Below are 19,319 nucleotides of genomic sequence, written 5' to 3'. Positions count from 1 at the left end.
CCAAGGTAATCGCTAACCGAATCTCTGCAACCTTAGATTTCAGTCAACCTAAAGAACAAGCAGGGTTCCGTAAAGGTTATTCAACAATGAACCATATTCACACGATCAATCAGGTGATAGAGAAGTGCGCTGAGTATACTGAACCCCTATATATAGCCTTCATAGATTATGAGAAAGCATTTGACTCGGTCGAAACCCTAGCAGTCATTCAGGCATTACGGAACCAGGGGGTAGATGAGTATTATGTAAGAATACTAGAGGATATCTACAGTGGGTCTACAGCTACCATCATCCTCCATAGGGAGAGCAGTAAAATACCTATAAGGAAGGGTGTCAGACAAGGAGACACAATCTCTCCAATGTTATTCACAGCATGCTTACAAGAAGTATTCAGAACGTTGGATTGGGAACAGGTGGGAGTAAGGGTTAATGGAGAATACCTCAGTAACCTCAGATTTGCTGATGACGTTGCCTTGCTAAGTAACTCGGTGGACGAATTGCAAAGCATGCTTTCCGCACTGGGCGAACAGAGTAGAACTGTGGGCCTGAAAATTAATATGCAGAAAACTAAAGTAATGATCAATAACCTCGGGACAGCACAGCGGTTTGAGATAGGTGGCGAGGCAGTGGAAGTGGTAAGCGAATATATCTACTTAGGCCAAGTTGTGACCCCAGATACCAACCATGAGGCAGAGATAATTAGAAGGATCAGAATGGGGTGGGGTGCATATGGCAGACATTCTCAGATAATGAATAGCAGCCTACCATTGTCGCTGAAGAAGAAAGTGTATGAGAGCTGCATCTTACCGGTACTCACTTACGGGGCAGAAACTTGGAGGCTCACTAAGAGGGTTCAACTTAAATTGAGAACGACTCAGCGGGCAATGGAGCGGAAAATTATAGGTGCAACATTAAGGGACAAGAAGAGAGCGGAATGGGTCAGAGAGCAAACTGGTGTTAAAGACATATTAGTAGAAATTAAGAAGAAGAAATGGACGTGGGCAGGGCATGTAATGCGAAGGCAAGATAACCGCTGGTCATTAAGGGTAACAGAGTGGATCCCTAGAGAAGGCAAGCGTTGCAGGGGGTGGCAGAAAGTTAGATGGGCAGATGAGATCAAGAAGTTTGCGGGGATAAATTGGTCACAGTTGGCACAGGACCGAGGTAATTGGAGAATAATGGGAGAGGCCTTTGCCCTGCAGTGGGCGTAGATAGGCTGGTGATGATGATGATGATGATGAAGGTGTGCCTCAGGAAAAAAAAATTCCTCGGAAACTTAAATCTACCCTTGTGCTTTATTAACGGAAACTCAGCGATTATCGGAGACATATTTTTGCTACATCTGGTTCGCGTTTCTTGCTCCGCTTTCGTTTCTTCGCCTTTTGACGCGAATTACTTGGGCGGGCAGACTGGGCTCCGTTTCAGGGACAGCTACCCCAGAATCAGAGCTCTCCGTTGGTGGCGTGCGACTGTTCTGCTCACGTGCTGGCACGTTCTCCTGTATCGCTGCACTCACCAGGATAAGACTTGTGTCTTGTACCCCCTCTGATAGGGCACCCAGTTGACGCAGTGGTACGCCAAACAAAGACAAGATTCAGTGCAGTGTTACAATTAAGAAACAATAAGTTCGCGCAGAGCTAACGCACACACGTTATTTTCTAGAGGCTTCGGCTTAAATCCCGCATGAACCCAAATGTTCTTTATGCAGTTTAGAGCGCCGCTAAGGCGCCTTTAGAGCGGCGGCAACTTTGGTACCATCCCTATCGACCCCGAGGACGACGACAACGACGGTCACTTTTCACCTATTTTACTACATATAAAGCTTCCTCCTTCGTAATTAAATGCCGCTCCTACGCCTCATGAGAGAAATGATCGAATAATTTGGTTTAAGAGCAGAACGTTGCGTTGTTTTTGCGGGAGAGGAAAAAGGGCCCCCTTTTCGAAATATTTTCTTTCGAGAATAATGTTGTCACAATTGTCACAAGAAGAACGTGAGAGGTGTACCTTAATGAAACTCCCCAAACATGGCGCACATGCATGTTCATAAACCCGGAAGAGGAGCGTTTTTCGGCCCACTACGCTAATTCCCTATTTTCATCCACCCGATGTCCTTGCCTTCCTATCCTAGTACAGTTTTGGAGGAACTGCAATAGGATAGGGCGCCAGGGAATCCCCCTCCTTTAAGGAAACGAGTGATTAGGGATACAGTTCTGCCTAAGCAATCTCTTCTATCCATCCTGGGCACTAAGTAACAAAAAATCAAAGCGAGCTTGCGCAACGGTGTGAGCCTTATGTCACAGCACAGCTGTGTTTGTCTCACTCAGCTAAACTCGATTAGCGCGATATAAGCCACTAAGAACCATTCAACGAGCCCTTCATTTCCCATTCCAACTCGCTATTTGTATGTATATGTATGTATGTATGTATGTATGTATATATATATATATATATATATATATATATATATATATATATATATATATATATATATATATATATATATATATATATATATATATATATATATATATATACATATAATATATGTGTACCGGGTGTTTCAACTATTTCAGCCAGAGTTTAAAAATATGTCGATGCACTATAAGGCGACGCGACCAAATGCATATTGCCCCCTTTTTGTATATAGTCTCTCGTGCTATTTTTTTGTATTTGGCTTAATTAGATAATTAGTCAATTTTAATTAGCCAACTTTCGAACTACCGAAGCTACACAAAAAATCCCAATCAGAAGTTTCGGAGCGGCTTTCAAAATGTCTGAATAGACAGTTTCTGTCTGTCTATCCATTAAGTATTAGTGTTTTTCAGCTTATTGAAGATTCCCGCGAAATACAAAAAAAAAACACCACGTTGACGAGCCGGCTTGGGCGTCTTGATTGCAGTGCTCGCAAATGTTCATCGCCGTTGTTCCCCGCACAAAGCGCGCTGCCGCTTAAAAGGCGACAGGGCAGCAACGTAGGCGTTGGCTGTGCCATTTACGCCAGCGATGCGCTTCACTCGCGACAGATCGTTAATAGCGATAAGCAGACGCAGCGGTTATCGCTTGTCCTGCCGGAATCAACACGTTCGTCATCTGCCCTGTCACTTTTTAGGCAGCAGCGCGCCTATGGCAGTTTGTGCGCGGAACGTTTGGGCGCACTGAAATCAAGATGCGCAAGACGGCAGGTAACGTGGTGTGTTTTTGAGCCATGACCTCCAGAATACCGGTCTGGTGCGATGACCACTACGCTACCGGCGGGGCTGTTTCCGCACCACTTTCTCGGGTATTTATGTTAAGGTATTTTTTTTTTTGTTTTCTGTACTTGGGGCTGGTAGCCAGCGCCACTCGGACTGCTCGGTGTGAAGGGGACCTCCTTTTTAACCCCCGGACCCCAAGGGCCATGACTCGAGTGTCTACGACATGTCAGAGAATACCGCACAACACGAGAGCTGAGTTGCAACTCCACTTCGCTTGGAATCTCTTGTCGAAATTCCAGTTACTATCACGTTTTGGTAGTAAAGCTTATGCACCACGACAGAATTCATTTTCCCTCCATTTTTTTAGAAACTGTACTGTATGAAAGTGACTTGTTTGCCTTAACCTACGCGAGTTGCATCAGCTTGTTTTCCTTTGCTGCAGGCGTGGATGTGCGGCGGCAGCGTAGTACAGGCGCCGTGCTCGCACGTGGGTCACATCTTCCGCAGCTACCACCCATTCAAGTTCCCGAGCGACAAGAACACGTTCGGCATCAACACTGCCCGGCTCGCCGAGGTCTGGATGGACAGCTACAAAAAATACATCTACGCCAACAACCCGGTCATGAAGGTGCGTTGCAACCTCGGTTCAGGCGGCATGCCCACCTGTGTGGAACGCTGCTCTCGCGGCGAAGGAAACCGGGTGGGGAGCTGGGACCTTGTTGGGCCATGATTCCTTACGTATAATATCTTACTTTAGGTTTTTGAGGGGGCAGATGAAAGTACACATTGTTGCCAACTGTCTTCAGTACTGGCCGTCAATACACACTGTCGGTTAAACGCTTGTCTATAACACAGTTTTTGCACTTCAACTGGTTAACCCGAAAACTGCGGAAACATACTCTTTTTAAACATGTTGGAGACAAAACGGCTGGGCTAAGACTTCTGAACGCCGCAGTAAGAACGAAAGCTGTGTTATGGATGACCGTTTTACCGGTTTTACAGTACGTCAAGATGTGCAGTACTGGAGACAGGTGGCAACAATGTTCCGCAAACATCAAACGCGCAGCAAAAAGTGCGCAGCTCGTGGCATAGATATAGCCTTCACAATGCTAGGATCCCCTTTTAAGGCGAATGCCTTACGCACTCCATTCTGCAAAAAAAAAAAAAAAAAAAAAGCGCCGTTGTTGTTGTCCGGTCAAGAAAACGGCCGCCGCTATTAAGAGTGAACGAATAAAAAAGGCATTTATGGTCCGGTGGAAATTTGAACCACGGCCTCCACAGTAGAAGCCCGATGCTCTATCGACTGTTCTATCCATAGCGATTCTCACTGAATGCGCTACAGAGGAATCTGGCGCTAGCGTCTATGCGGCTCTCATCAAGGCAGTCTGTGTCGTCATGGGCAGCCATTATACAGTGCACTCACCTTAGTTTCATCATTGGCTGCGACTGAAACGTTTTAATGGCCGTAAATTTAAATACAACGCCGCGAAATCGCAAACAAGAGTGTGCAATTATGTAATGATAATATAAAATAAAACACGCTTTTTCAGCAAAAAAAGAAGGCGTGTTCTTTTTACTGAAAGTCTGCCAGAACGGTTATGCCCAATATTCTGCTGATCCAGCTGGCACTAACAATTACGTAAAATTTTCGGAGAAACTTATTAAAGTCTAGTATTTTCCGAACGTTTAAGATAATACACTGTCTGAAATTCTCAAAAAGGTTTTAAAGGCGTACCTATGAAATCATCGCCTTTGCGGTGTTCTCATTCGTGTTTTCGTAACAGACCATCTGCTACAACTTTTGCGGCGGCAAATTTCCCGCCCAGTAAAGATGTCCGGGCGCTATGAACATATTTACTGCTACTGCAACAAAGAACCGAGAAGCGCACTCGCCTTACCACAGACTAACGTGTTTACATTGCGGGTTTGTACTTGTGTAAATATGTACTCATGTTCGCTTGCCTGGAGTAGTCCTCCCACGTGATTACAATGAAGCACGGCTGTCTTAGCATGAACTAACGGAGCGAATTTCGCTTTTCCAAGTGAAGTGAGAGAAGCGAAACAAGTTTCGCCATTACGTCCGGAGCGGCTATCTCGTAGACATAGCAATTCATAGTCAAGAAAGCAAACCCACGAAGACGCTTAAGAATCCGATAAACATGCCAAGCCAGCAGCTGCGGTCTTCCCATAACCCCATAACCGCCCCACGCCGACATGAATTCCCAGGCGCAGTTTCCTCTCCACTATACTTAATAAGAAACTCTATCGTGCTATGCCAACACTCCTATCACTTTATTGCATGGGAGGATGCGCTCAGATATAACGACAGTACCAGGACCTCATATAGTCAAGCGGACAAAAGTGTACACTAAGATTGGGGTGCGCAAAATACATCAGAAAAAGGGGACACACACACAAGTCTTCAAGAGAGGGAACAGCTGGTTGGTCAAGAGTACACAATATATGTACTAACGTCGCTGCTTCTCGGAAATACGACTTTGTTAGTACGATGTCTCAGCATGCCTATCACAGAATCGGCACCGCCACATACTATACAGACCAATTAAAACAAAAATGTCAGAGGGTGGCTCACCAGGACACCCTAATGGAGAAATTGGCTTTGAGAATGGCGTGATATCCAGCATGCTTCAGGCGGTGGAACAAAAGTTCTTGTCGTGGTTGTTCCATTTCTCGATGCACATACCCGCATCGAGGAGCGGCCCGGAATTGGGGTATTTGAGGGGCATTGTGCCCGCTTCCCGAAATTCAGAAAACTCGGACCTGGAAACGTAAAGTAGCAGCGTAGTGCGTGCCGGGTGCACCTGAATGTGAATGCACGTGAGTAGAACAGATGCACATCAGGCGCTCGCAATTCTGATTCTAGGTCGGCTGTAGCGTGTGCGAGAGTGCTTTCTGGCGTAACTCGAGCCCTAAGACAAAGAAATAAACGCGAAGAAACAGACTTAAACACGCGGTATGAGAAAAGAAGCCGGTCTAATCAATTGTTACCAAAAGACAAATAAACGAAAGCGAAGAAGGAGATGCAAATGCAATATAACAGTAAATAAGTTAATAAGGATTCTTTGGGATTCGCTTTCAAAGCACGTGACATGACAAGCTCTAGTGTTTATATTTTTGTATGTGTGTAAATTACTTTTGCACTAATAGAGCTGATATTTGCAGTATTATTCTATAAGGGCCTTATGTTCAAATGTTATATTCCAATCTTTCTACGTGTTGCCTGTGCAAAGTAGCATTTATCTTTTGATCCTTTTTTTTTCTTTTTGCGACCTTTTTTTCGTCTTGATCATTTTTTGGAGAAATTTCAAATGCATCTGTTGTTCGAAATTATTACTATTGGAGAGACCTATTCTTCCTCTATCATTTCGTACCTTACACTTTAGAATCGATAATTTTCTGTTGCAAGAAAAAAATATTTCGTGGAGTGCCCAAATACAATCGATCTTTCCACTGTCACGGAAGTGTTAAGTTTCCCGAAACTTTTTTGAATTGTTTGATGTCTGGTTGGTGAAAAAAAACAAAATTTTATGGCACAGTGATGGAGGAGCGCTAATATTTCATGGAGGCCAAAGCTTTTAAAATATCTCTTGATACATTTAGTTGTTATTTATTTAATGAGTAAGGACTATCTAATGTTTTTGCAATATGCAGGACGGCTAAAGTCGTGACGTCTATAGATAAATTTAAAGACCCACGATGTGCCAAACAATTTTCTGCGAAAAAAGTTATTTTTCTTTCTCACCGCCTCATTTGGTTCATTTGTGTCTTTCCACAGGCCCTAATAGGCCTTCCTTGTTCACATAAACGCGTGTGAATTAAATTCGGCAGACGAAAACCGAAACCGCACGTTTGTTAGAAATTTCGGCGTGCGTTTAAGATCCCCAGGCGGCCAAAATTAATCTGGAGCACTCCGCTACGGCCCACCGGCGTCTGTGCATTAAGACTCACAATCAATCAATCAATCAATCAATTAATCAATCAATCAATCAATCAATCAATCAATCAATCAATCAATCAATCAATCATTCAATTAATTAATTAATTAATTAATTAATTAATTAATTAATTAATTAATTAATTAAACTCGGCAGAAACTGCTGCTTCCCAGTCCTTTTTGTTCTTGGTTTGTGCTTTATGACAGAGCGCCGCCTTCCGGCGACTTCCAATGCGTTCCGCGTCTCTTTCGCTGATTGATTGATTGGTTGATTGATATTGTTGACTGTAGTATCCTGGGGTTTTCAGTTTCGGTTTCGGTTTGACGTCAACTGATTCTACCACCAGGGGGCTAGCCCTGGGTATATATTTCACGTGACTAAATAAATTGCTCTTTTAGGCGCTTTTAAAATGGTTTTCCAATACTCCCAGACGGGTATTGGAGTATTGGAAAACCATTTTAAATACGCCTAATCAATTCAAACGCTACTGGGCATCACAGTACGCGCTCATATTTTTTGAGGGCGGATGATGATGATTATTATGATAACGGCCTTCTAAGCGGCTCGCTATAAAGTAAGTTAGCCTTGTTGTAGGCGATCCCCGGCGTTCAAGATTAAGACTTCTGGCTTTTTCGCGCTGTATCACTTCCCACGTAGACTGCTGCAACATCTAAAAATGCAAAGGTGCGCTGCCTGACACGAAAACGTGCGACGTACGGGAAATAAAAACGGGGGAGCAGACGAGGAGGGGCGCAAATTAGCACCTGTTTTTTATCATAAGAATGGAGCATATATAAAAAATTTCTGCAGATATGCAGACAATTATCTACTAATGCGTAGCATTCTTATGCCGCCTGTCTTAAGTGCGAGTTTTTACACTCCAAGTTTTTGGTTTTCCAAAATCCTGTCCGACAAATTATCTCCATTTACGCTATTATAACGATTCGAAGTGGGACATTCGCTAAATCTGCATTATTGTGGGAATGCAGGGCGTTATACGGATTGCCATTTTCCGTAATTACTTGATATTTTTCTTATTTTTTTAAGTTTTAAAAATTTTGTTTCACCACTTACCTCCATCTACGCTGTTATAACGATTACATTGGTAACTTTCGGTAAATCTGCATTATTGTGGAAATGCTGGGCTTTGCATGTTTAGCCATTTTCAGTAATTTTTCTTATTTTTGTAGTGTTTCAAACTTTCTTTGAACCAGTTATCTAATTTACGCTAAAATAACGACTATAGGTGGAACTTCCGCAAAATTTGCATTATTGTTGAAATGCATGTTATACGTTTTACCATTTTCCGTATTTTTTCATATTTTTGTTTTTTATTATTTTTTCAATTTTTCTTTCGACTGATTATACCCATTTACGTTATTATAATGGCTACAGGCGGAAATTTCAGGAATCTGCATTATTTCGGAAATGCAGGGCGTTACACGGTTGGCCATTTTCAAGAATTATTTTATATTTTTCTTAATATTTATTTCTTCAAAACTTTGTTCGACCAATTATCTCCATTTACGCTATTATAACGATGGCAGGGGAAACTCGCGAAGTCTGCATTATTTTGTAAATGCCATGGGTTATACGTTGTGCTATTTTCCGTAATTTTTCAATTTCCTCTTTTTTTGAGTTTCTTAAAATTTTGTCCGAAAAAATAACTCCATTTACGTTACTATAACGATTACATTGGGAACTTTGCCGAAATCTGCATTATTGTGGAAATGCAGGGCGTTACATGGTTCGGCAGTTTTCGTATTTATTTGATATTTTTCTTGTTTTTTAGTTCTTAAAAATTTTGTTCGAATAATTGTCAGCATTCACGCTATTATAATGATTACAGGTGGAACTATCGCGAAATCTGCATTATTGTGGAAATGCAGGGCGTTACACGTTTCACCATTTCCCGTATTTTTTTTTATTTCTCTTATTTTTAGTTTGCAAAAATTTCTTGAGACCAGTTATCTCTACGCCATTATAGCGATTGCTGGTGGAACTTCCGCGATATCTGCATTTTTTTGAAATGCAGGGCATTACGCGGTCCTGGCGGGGGGAGGGGGGGGGGTAACCGGCAGAGAATGGTACGCATTAAAACCTAAACAACGCAATCTAAAAAAAAACGGACCATCTCCACTTACGTGAAACCTGGGGATTGGCGATGCATGCAGCATATAAGTGTATTTAAAGATTCTAAGTCTCTCTCTCTTGCTATACGGCGCGCGCTAATTGGGCTCCGGAGAAGCGCCGTTGGGAGGAGCGCTCGCGCGCTTGCTAAGGCGGTGGCGCCCTCTCTAGCGTTGAACCGGATTTAAGCATTTTTCATGCTCCATCTGCCTTAGTTTGGGCTCGGGGCAGGGGTCAGTGCAAGCGCAGGGCAATGCCCGTCCTGGAGGCTCATCCTTTGTGTGCCCGACCCGATCAGGACTAGCGTCGAGCTGCTGTGGGTACCTGTGTGTAACATAAATTATAACCCGTCTACAAAGAGCTTCTGCTTGTCCTTGACCATTGATGAAGCGGACAGGGAGCGCTCCACAAATCTTTATATATTACTAGTTTATTTGTAACCGCTTTTATTCTTTATACACTTTTCATTTAGTACTTGTTACGTTCTAGCGCGAGGCGATGGAAAACGAGTGTCGCGGTGTTTTAGTACCGTGACTACGGGAGACGCCGACAGGAGACGGGGATAACCCGAGCCCCTAAGGTGCTTCGCTCTTAGAATACAACTTTTTGATAATTGCAAGACGTTAAAGGATATCTATTCCTTATGCATGAAACCTACTCACGTGTCCAAACTTGTGCGCAACTGGAGATAAATGGAAATTTTGCCGCCAATCTGAACGCTTGTGTTAAGGGTTGTTCGCCAGATTTTAAAATGACAACTATCTTGTTCCGCGCTAAAGACAAGATACCTGTGAAGTCTTCTAAGCATTCGCAATGTTGTCAGGGGCGGAATGGGTTTGCGTTAGGGACCCTTCAATCTGGTTTTCGACACGTGATATAGGTTTCATGCATAAGCAATAAATACCATGTCATGGCTTGCGTTTATCAATAAGTTGCATTGTTTTGAGGGTGCGTTGTTAGGTTTTGCATATATGCTCCCCCCCCCCCCCCCTTCTCGTGACAAAAAACAGTTGTTAGTTTGGGCCTCACCTCGTCTTTTCATGTGTTTTTCTTTCTTGTTCGCTGCACATTTTTGTGTCAGGTAGCGCACCTCTGCGCCGTGTTGAAATATCACCAACTAGCCCACTTCCAAGCCTTAGTGTACTGCTGCAAATTTGCACGTAAATAATTCCGAGAACAAAATTCCTTGAAGGGACATGAATTCTTTACAGCTGCAATACACTTTTTCTTATTTTTCTTAAGAAACAAGAATGAGAAATCCTATACCAAAAATGCAGAATACATACAGTGCTTCAGTGCGCTCGAAAGCGACCGACCCAAAACGACAAAAAGGGGTTTAAAACGGCTTTAACGTATTCCCCGTGGTGTGGTGGTGTGGCTTTGTTGCCTGCAGCAAATGAATGTTAAAAACACATGCACTGTGAAGAAGGTTTCAACTGGCAATACCGAGTTTGAAGTGATGGGTAGGATAATGCACATAGTTCCTCTACTGTCATCCTAGCAATGGCTGAAGTGTCTGGGGGATGAAAAGGTTTAACGTCGAACGAACAGTTGCTTCTAGCATCTCCAGCGCCTCCCCACCTCTTCCCCCCTGCCAACATATCCGCACGGCACTGCACAAACTGAAGGGAGGAGTTTGTAGAGGAATGCGTAAATTGAGCTTTCAATTCCTAACTCCATAACCCCGAGCCTTCTTGGATCATCTGCTGCCATCTCTCCTATTGGGATGCTGTGGGACCCAGCTGTCCCCGGCGCTTTGCGGCGTCTCTATTGGTACGTCGACATGGCCCATGTCCAATACAGCTGATGAACACGTGTTAAATCAATTGGCCCCTATTCGGAAAGACCCCAGAAATCGGTTGAGCGTTGGCATACTGCAAAGCATTTTTATGTTTGGAGCGGTCTAGGCAAGGACAGATGCAATGCAGCTGAGATATGAAGCCGGAGGGAAATGGTTAACTTTTTTTTTACTTATGCGAAAATGTTCTGTTTGTCTGTAATGAAGCGCAAAATGCGAGCATTTAAATATGGGCGTAATAGACGCTTGTTATTACAAGTAAAGTAAATCAGTTATTCTCTAAACAGCGTCATTTTATTGTTATGTCTCTGCGGTGAAACGTTCCTTGCTTCACACTTCACGCAGAACATATCATACGGCGATGTCTCGGAGCGGAAGGCACTGCGTGAAAAGCTGAACTGCAAGTCTTTCAAGTGGTACCTGGATAACGTCTACCCGAAGAAGTTCATCCCAGATGAGAAAGTGTTCGCCTACGGATACGTGAGTGTATTAAAATGTTGATGACTCGACGGCATGGAGACACTATGCATAGAACGTCTTGCGATGAAATAATTTTTAGTAGCTGTTTTAAAGATGACCGTCTTTCTTGGGCTGTCTTCGCCGGAATTCGCCTGTCTGTCTGTCTGTCTGTCTGTCTGTCTGTCTGTCTGTCTGTCTGTCTGTCTGTCTGTCTGTCTGTCTGTCTGTCTGTCTGTTGTCTGTCTGTCTGTCTCTCCCTCGATGAGCCTGCCGGCCAAAGTTGAAAGAATTCTTGAACAAACCTTAATATAGTCAAAACATTTTAATCTAATAAATCCAGAATTATGCTCCGTATTTATAAACACTGCTCACCAAAAGCATAATATTAGGCTTGGTTGAGGAATAACGTCAATGCATAATTAGTATTTGTAGTGTTCTTTTTATATAAAATTACACGCGTGCTGAATTTTTCGGAAAGGAAATGTAGAAACGCGCTGTAAAACGTTTTATACTCATGATACAATTAATTCTGGCGACTGATTCTTGCACTTGATGCTCAAGGGCTAAATCCCAACAGTCCCAAAAGATGTCGCACCAGGTGTTCGGACACAGCAAAAACTAAACTCTGCAAACCTACAATCGGTGAGCTGAAACAGGAGTTTAACAGCGTGAGAGGTGCGCGGATCAGACAGGAAAGGACGGCAGAAGACTAACTTCCTTCCACTGGATGTGCAGCGACGCGAGCAAATGCTGGGCTAATTTTTCACTCCGAGGTGTTGGAGCACTGTCGGCTACTACTACAAAGCGTAAAGTGAGTCTAATAAAAATACATGCCCCAGAGAATGGAAGACCGTGCAGGCAACCAGGTAGCGGAGATCCGGAAGCCGTGTGTGTGGTCTTCTCCTGGGCACGTTGTAATAAGAAGGCACCAATTGTACGTGTTAGTAAAAAATCTGTCTTCCATGGCAGACAAAATATGGACAATGGTTGGAAGGGAAAATTTCCGAAGCACCACACACAAAATACGGCCGACTGCTGAAATGAAGAAAAACGAGTGAATAACTGCTCGAAGTGTCATGCAGAAAACCCCAAACAAGATCATGGGTGAGAAGCCGATCGTAAGCAGACCGGAACGACGGGCAAGACAAGAGGACAACACGCCCTTCCAAACAGGCAGCGTTGCAAAAAAGAGACACAGGTATACCAAACATTATTGCATCAAACGCAGAGTTGTAACGTCAGCAATGAATTCATACGCATTTTTAGCACGCTTGATCGTTCCGGCTACGTGAGGGTCTAGTCCGGGATTGCAAATGTGAAAGACGCTGAATACAGAAGTGGCTTTGGGAGTATCCTGCAGGACGCATTTCCAAACCATTAAGTTATGAGGTGCTTGTTCTCTGCATGCACTGAGCGGTCAAATTCATCTGGTCCAGTGCACAAATTTCAACGTCATCCGTATTGTCTGGACCCCGGCTCGCACCCCGGGGACCACAGGTACCCAGCTGGCGTACACTGCTGCATGAAGGTAAATCTCCAACCCTCCTATGGTATAGGTACCCCTTCGTGCTCAGCAAGTGAAGAGCCTGCCACTCCACATACGTCTCCCTCACGCCATTTACTACATCATTCAAGCTGGTCCCGACAACTTGATTTATGAATAATGTAGTAAATGGCGTGACCGAGCTGTTTGTCAGCTCTACTGAATCGATTAGGTTTACATGGGAGCTGCCAAGCGATAAGTCTGCGGTTCCTAGATTTGAGGCTGAGCTTTCAGAACAGACACGTGGGTTGAAAATACCAGGAACGCGCCAATGAGCAGCTGATTCCCTTTGATAGCGCTCACGAAAAAGTTAATTAAACGGGGTGCAGCAAAGACGTGCATCAAGGCAGCCGTAAATAAGTCGTGAGCACTGCCAGAATTCAGCGCGCCGTTGTGCTGCGAGTTTCGTGAAGTTCTCTTGTGCTTTGTGGCACAGACTACCACTAAGTGCGCCTTACATGTGGGCGCCTCTGTCGGTGACTCAAGCTTGCAGCGACAGCCAACAGATCCCATAATTTCGCAGAACGGAAGGCATAAGGGCGCCTCATTGTCGGCGTGATTTAAGCTCCGGCGGCGGCCGCAGACGCGGCGAGTTGAGAACTGTCCAAAGGACGCACACGCCGTATCGATATCTCCTATCTCCCCTCACTCGGACTCGGCGTGCGCCACTACTACCGACCTCTCACGAACTCTGTAAAGAGCTGTTTGTGTCTGTACCATGGTCGAGCCGTGTGCAAAAAGCAGGGGGAGACCTTGTTTGACCGTTAGCGCTTTGACGTTAGCGTCTTCGGCTTCTGGTCGCCATCTTCAAGGCAGCAATATTTGCTGGCCGCCCACCACCACGCTACCTCACTCATGATGGAGGCGACTGAGCTCGGTGTTGGTACGCCTGCCCGAATGCAACTGGTTGCCAGCGGGGGGATAGCTACTTCGGCATTCACACACAACAGCACACATGTTGCAAGATATGATTTCAACGAGCGGATAGCCTGACTAAGCAAGGCAGGATTTCCTTCTGAGTTGTTTCTGGTGAAGAACTGCGGCAAAAATTAAACAAAACCCGAAGAAACATGATGTTAAAAAAAACAAAATCAAACTTCATGTTATTCCGTATTGCACAGAACCTCAAAAAAGTTGCAAAAATGGCTAAGGTACGATATTGTTTTCAGCGCGCCCTGCAAATTGACGAAAGTTTGTGATAGGACGAAGAAAAGGACGCCGCAATCTTAATACAAGAAGCCCGCTGAATTTTACGCAGATCGCACCATGGGAGTTGTGTATGAGATTCCCATGAGTTATAATATAATGACCAGGCAGGTAGATGTTTTAATGTCAGGGTGCACGAGTATGGTTCGCCAGTGAAGAACAACGCCGGTGGCCAAATGGCTGAACATTGAAAAAGGTGCGTCCTGCAAGGTGCCAACTGCACTTTAATCTTTAAACGTGCCAGATTCTTGAAATGTCCCAGAGATACGCAAGGAATACATTGTAAAGGTGTACTTCATTCATAAGGCGGGAGTTAAGTGCATCAGTGCTCGGTCAGTTGCATTGTCGGTCAAGGAAATCGCGTTCTCAGATGGTCACGTGTAGGTTTGCACACGTTGTTGGTGTGACAACTTGATGAGGCAAAGGGTTTTCACAAATAAAGTTTTGTTGAAAGTGCACCTTGTCTATTTCTACGTGTTTCTTCTGGCCCCGTTGTTTAGCGTCTTAGTCTACAGTTTCCTCAGTGTGTTTTTATGAACTCAAGCACGGCGTACAATGGCAGAATATGGCTTTTCAATCATCAATTAGTTTTTCCCCACGCCCTTTTACTTCCCCTTTCCCATTCTTTTCTCACCAGGGCGTCTTGTTTCTTTCTCATTAAAGCCTACCAATCCACCTGCGGCAAACACCAACTTTCTCACGCTTACTTGTACCCCGACGGGCCGCTCACTTGCCCACGCTCAATATGGTGCGAAAGCGGCTAGTCATGCCGTGCACTTCCGAAAATAGATGGCATGTTAGATGTACGGGAGGCCAAAGATCCGTGGTTCTCCGTAGTCAAACCGGTTCCCGGAGCGGGAGCCTCGTGCGTAGACGCATCCTTTTCCGTTCCCATGTTTCGCCATCCAGGGGATGTTGTCGACGTACTCTGTTTGCAGGTGAAAAATACGGCTACGGGCATGTGCATTGACTCCATGCATCACAACCTAGAAAAGCACAGGGAGTCTCTTGGAATCTATCCATGCCACCCGGAAAACGACGTTGGATTCACCCAGGCGAGTTCAAACGACAATGTGGGCAACTGTTCCTTTTTTGATTATTGATAAAAAATGGCGACATTTCTACCCAGTGTTTGTGTGACAATTTGAACAAAGCAAGTTTTCGGTTCTTTTTTTATACGTGGAGCATTTATAAGAAAAGTTATTGCGTTTGGTGGAGGTTGACCGGTCAGTTCGCAAACAATATCCCCGGATTGCGCGTCGGTACAATATTGGAAAGAAAAAATATAATAGAAAGAGCAAAGGAGAACTACAATAATAAGTAAAGAAACGTCTTTGTAGTTATAACTAAAAAGGAGAAAATGACAGCTAAAAGAGAATAGAAACAGGAATGAATGAATGAATGAATGAATGAATGAATGAATGAATGAATGAATGAATGAAGTGTTTACTCTACAACAAGGGCTGCGGTTAGGGCACCCGCATGGTGGAGGGGATATTCAGCCCGGGATCCCCTGGCAGTCGCTGGCTGCGCGGGTCCATTAGCATGCATGAAGCAAAAGTTAGGCAACCACTGCGAGCCGACCGGTGATGTCTACCAAGATCAACCGCATTTCATTGGCAGAGTGCCCATGAGTACGACCTGGAACCCACTGTCACTTTTGTGGACACCTCACATCGATATAGCACCCCTCCTGCCTTTATGTTTGCTTACATCTACTGTTGGTGGAGCCACCTAGCACCCCTCCCTGCTCATTGTCAAGTCGCATCTTGGCATTCGTCTATATATGCTTCATCTTACCTGTAAGGCATGTCTAACTCGACCGTCTAAAGCTTTGGCGCGCTCCATTTATTCAAAAAGAAGCGTTGTTCCCGGTTGCCACCATTCTGTACTACTAGGCGTTCACTCAGTGCCCACACTTGCACGCTGTTTTGGAACGAATGGATACGCTTCCACGAATATATCATGCCATAACCCAACGTCGCACTATATACATGGTGACGACAATGGGCGACTTGCTTTCCGTAAGTCATTGCTACAATCTTTGCTGCAATCATATTTGCACAGAAGAACACAGTTTGTTTCTATAGGCAGCCGTATGTCAACTCCTTATCCGGTTCCATGTGGCGTACCGCAGGGCAGCTTCTTAGGGCCCTTGCTTTTTAACATCTATATCAAGACATCATTAGAATCGAGAAAACGGTGAAGTTTATCATATATGCTGACGATAGCTCTCTATTGCTCTCAGGACCTGACCCAGACGTCCTAATTCAAAGTTGTAATGACATTCTTCATAATCTCTTTGTATGGTCAAACTCAAATCTGATCAGGATCAACCCCTCAAAAACAAAAGTAATTATTTTTCGTGCAAAAAATAAGGCGTGTCAAATACAAAATGTCATTACGTATGAAGGACGGGACATGGCAATTGTTGAATCACATAAAATTTCGGGTGTGACATTTTCGTCAAGTCTCAGCTAGGACTCACATTTCAATCTTCTGTAAAAACGTTTCTCGGCAACCGCAGCGTTATCAAGACTTCAGTCATTTGTTCCTATTCAAGTTAAACTTCACGTATATCACGCTGTTTGCTTCGCATCTTGATTATTGCAGCTTAGTTTGGTCAACAACTTCTCAAGAAAATCTGACAAATTATCACGTTGCAGAAAAAAATTTATCCGCCACATTGCAAAAGTTCCATATTTATTCCCAACACTAAATTTATTTCGCACTTTTAATGTTATTGCTGCTTATAAAGTGTACTATTTCCGCTTACTACGCTGATAGTATTTCTGATCTGGCATATCGCGGGATTTTGTGACTATGAGATCCTTAAAATAACACACTCATCCTGTACACACACGAAAGGCAGATTTCTGTTGATACCTCGCTTTCGAACAAACTATAAATTATAAAAGCTTCAGTATAATCTTCCGTTCATTTTAAATGCATACAAGTGCGTTGATAATTTTGAACTTAGGAGTCTGCGCGAATAATTTGTGAACTTGTCGGACTTCATTCGTTGAGGCCTGTGCTGTCGTGTTTGTACAAATGTATCGCGTGTATGTTTACTCGTGCGAAATTGTGATTACTTTCAACATGTTTTGTATTGTTACAATGTAGGTGTTTGGTTCAACTGGAGTATCAGTATTAATTGCTGTGTTTCGTGCTGTATCAATCTCTATCGTCGCGTACATGCCTTGTAATGTCAGGCTGCGTAACGCAGCTTTTATCCCTGGAAGCTTTTCCACTTTGTTTCTAGAATAAAGATTTTTTGATCGATTGAAAAAAAATAGAGTTCCAGTATCAGGAACCAGCAACAAGTGTTCCTGCATATCGTTAAAGTAAGTTTGGGATTTCGAACAGGGATGAAATTAGTAAGTGGTGCATGATGTAAATCGGTTTGGCGCGACATGCAGGAGCACGAAGCCAGGTCCTCCACCGATGCAAACAATTTTCCTTTTGTTAACATGACAACACCTTGTAGGGAGGGCCCGTATTTTCCTCTCACAATATAAATTATAGAGTCTAGCATAATATAGGCTAGTATTATAGAGGCTAGTATTATAGAGGCTCACAGTATATATATAGAGGCTTGCCATTTACAATTTTACGCACTCCACAAAATCAAAACTTTTGAATATTATAAGCTGCCACGTTCATTCTTCAAGAAACGATGTGCCTGTTAGAAAAACATAGCACAATCTCCGATAGCACAGGCAGAACTGTAACGGGGTTTATTTTCATACGCAGTTCACGTCGTACACTTGGGGGAGCGAGATACGCAAGGAGGACCAGTGCGCGGAGCTGGGCCCCCAGTCAACTGTGGATGGCAAAGTCCAGGCGAAAGTGATGACGGCAGCTTGCGGCGAAGTTTTGGTTTCCCACGAGCATCACCGCTGGGATCACACTCGAGGCGGACCCATCCGGCACCGGGTGTCGGGGCTGTGCATTGAATCCAACGACACCGAACAGGAAGCCGTGCTCGTCGTACCCTGCACCGGCGCCCAAAACCAGATGTGGACGTTCCAGCACTATATTGAAGCCCGGCCACCAGACGCCCCGGAAAAAAAATAGGCCTGGGCCCTGGACTCATTCAGCCGCTCCGGGAAGCGTATTACAAACCTGGCCGCCTGGACTCACTCCACGCGCTCCTCTTTTTCGCGTCTTACTAGACAAATGGAACAGCTAATTAAAGTGGTAATAGGCTCACCTCACCTTAAAGATACCAAATTTTTGCTATTTTAAAAAATTAAGGCCTAAAATTAGCCCAAGGGAATATGTGACAGTAAAAAACTGCTTACATTTCAACATCTCAGCACCTCAGGCTGGCTATGTGGACATTTCCCATGACCTGACATCATAATGCACCGTCCTTGTCGCTCTCAACTCTGCAGGGCAAATTTAAACTGCGGCTACACACCGCTCATGCAAAGTCTACACTGCCGAAGCCCTACCAATCGCCAACACGCCATAACTCATTCAAGCCTTCCCTTCGTAACCATCACCTCCGACTCCCAGCAGGCTTGCCAGCTCTACCAAGCAGGCATCGCCCCATTTCAGGCAATCTACTCCTGCAACAACTGTCCGAAGGTCTCACCATAACACTTATCTGGACACCTGGCCTCGCCGGAGCCCCAGGGAATGAAGCGCCGCATGTTGCTACCCGAGGCCTCCACTCTCGGGCAGTCTCATCCGAGGAACCGGCGAGCTGGACGCCTCAGTTACCCCCTCCGACCCCCCCCCCCCCCCCCCTTCTGACTCTCTAGCGCCCCTCGACACCAGTTCCAATGCCCTTCCATCTCACTACTCCTGCACATGAAGAGCATACCCTTCCGCTCGTCACACCCTCACCAACTATGGATCTTACGTCTACCGCCGACTGCAAACGGCCACATTAGCTACGTTTACATTGACCCGACGAGGGCGCGTTGAGTTGAAATAAACAGGTTTTTTGGGCTCGACGCACTCATGTATAAGCGGAAGCGGTGAGTCGAAAAGCCGTTGGGGCGAGTCCGTTCGACTCGCAGGCA

At 44.5% G+C, this 19,319-nt stretch overlaps 1 protein-coding gene across 2 annotated transcripts in view; it reads left to right on the top strand.

The window, feature by feature from the left end:
- Window positions 1-19,023, top strand: part of LOC144167773 (polypeptide N-acetylgalactosaminyltransferase 13-like) — a 39,280-nt gene extending 20,257 nt beyond the window's left edge. For both annotated transcript variants that reach the window (XM_077696953.1, XM_077696954.1), the window contains exons 6-9: window positions 3,637-3,822; window positions 11,424-11,558; window positions 15,225-15,341; window positions 18,040-19,023. In XM_077696953.1, the coding sequence (XP_077553079.1) occupies window positions 3,637-3,822; window positions 11,424-11,558; window positions 15,225-15,341; window positions 18,040-18,363 (762 nt within the window). In that variant the 3' untranslated portion in view covers window positions 18,364-19,023. The remainder of the gene's footprint in view (window positions 1-3,636; window positions 3,823-11,423; window positions 11,559-15,224; window positions 15,342-18,039) is intronic.
- The last annotated feature ends 296 nt before the right edge of the window (window positions 19,024-19,319 follow it).

Source organism: Haemaphysalis longicornis, unplaced genomic scaffold, assembly GCF_048455015.1.
Source record: "Haemaphysalis longicornis isolate Haplotype H1 unplaced genomic scaffold, Haemaphysalis longicornis Haplotype H1 scaffold_2, whole genome shotgun sequence".
NCBI classification, from domain to species: Eukaryota; Metazoa; Arthropoda; class Arachnida; order Ixodida; family Ixodidae; genus Haemaphysalis; species Haemaphysalis longicornis.
The sequence above is the reverse complement of the archived record's forward strand: the minus strand, read 5'-3'. Positions and strand labels throughout refer to the sequence as shown.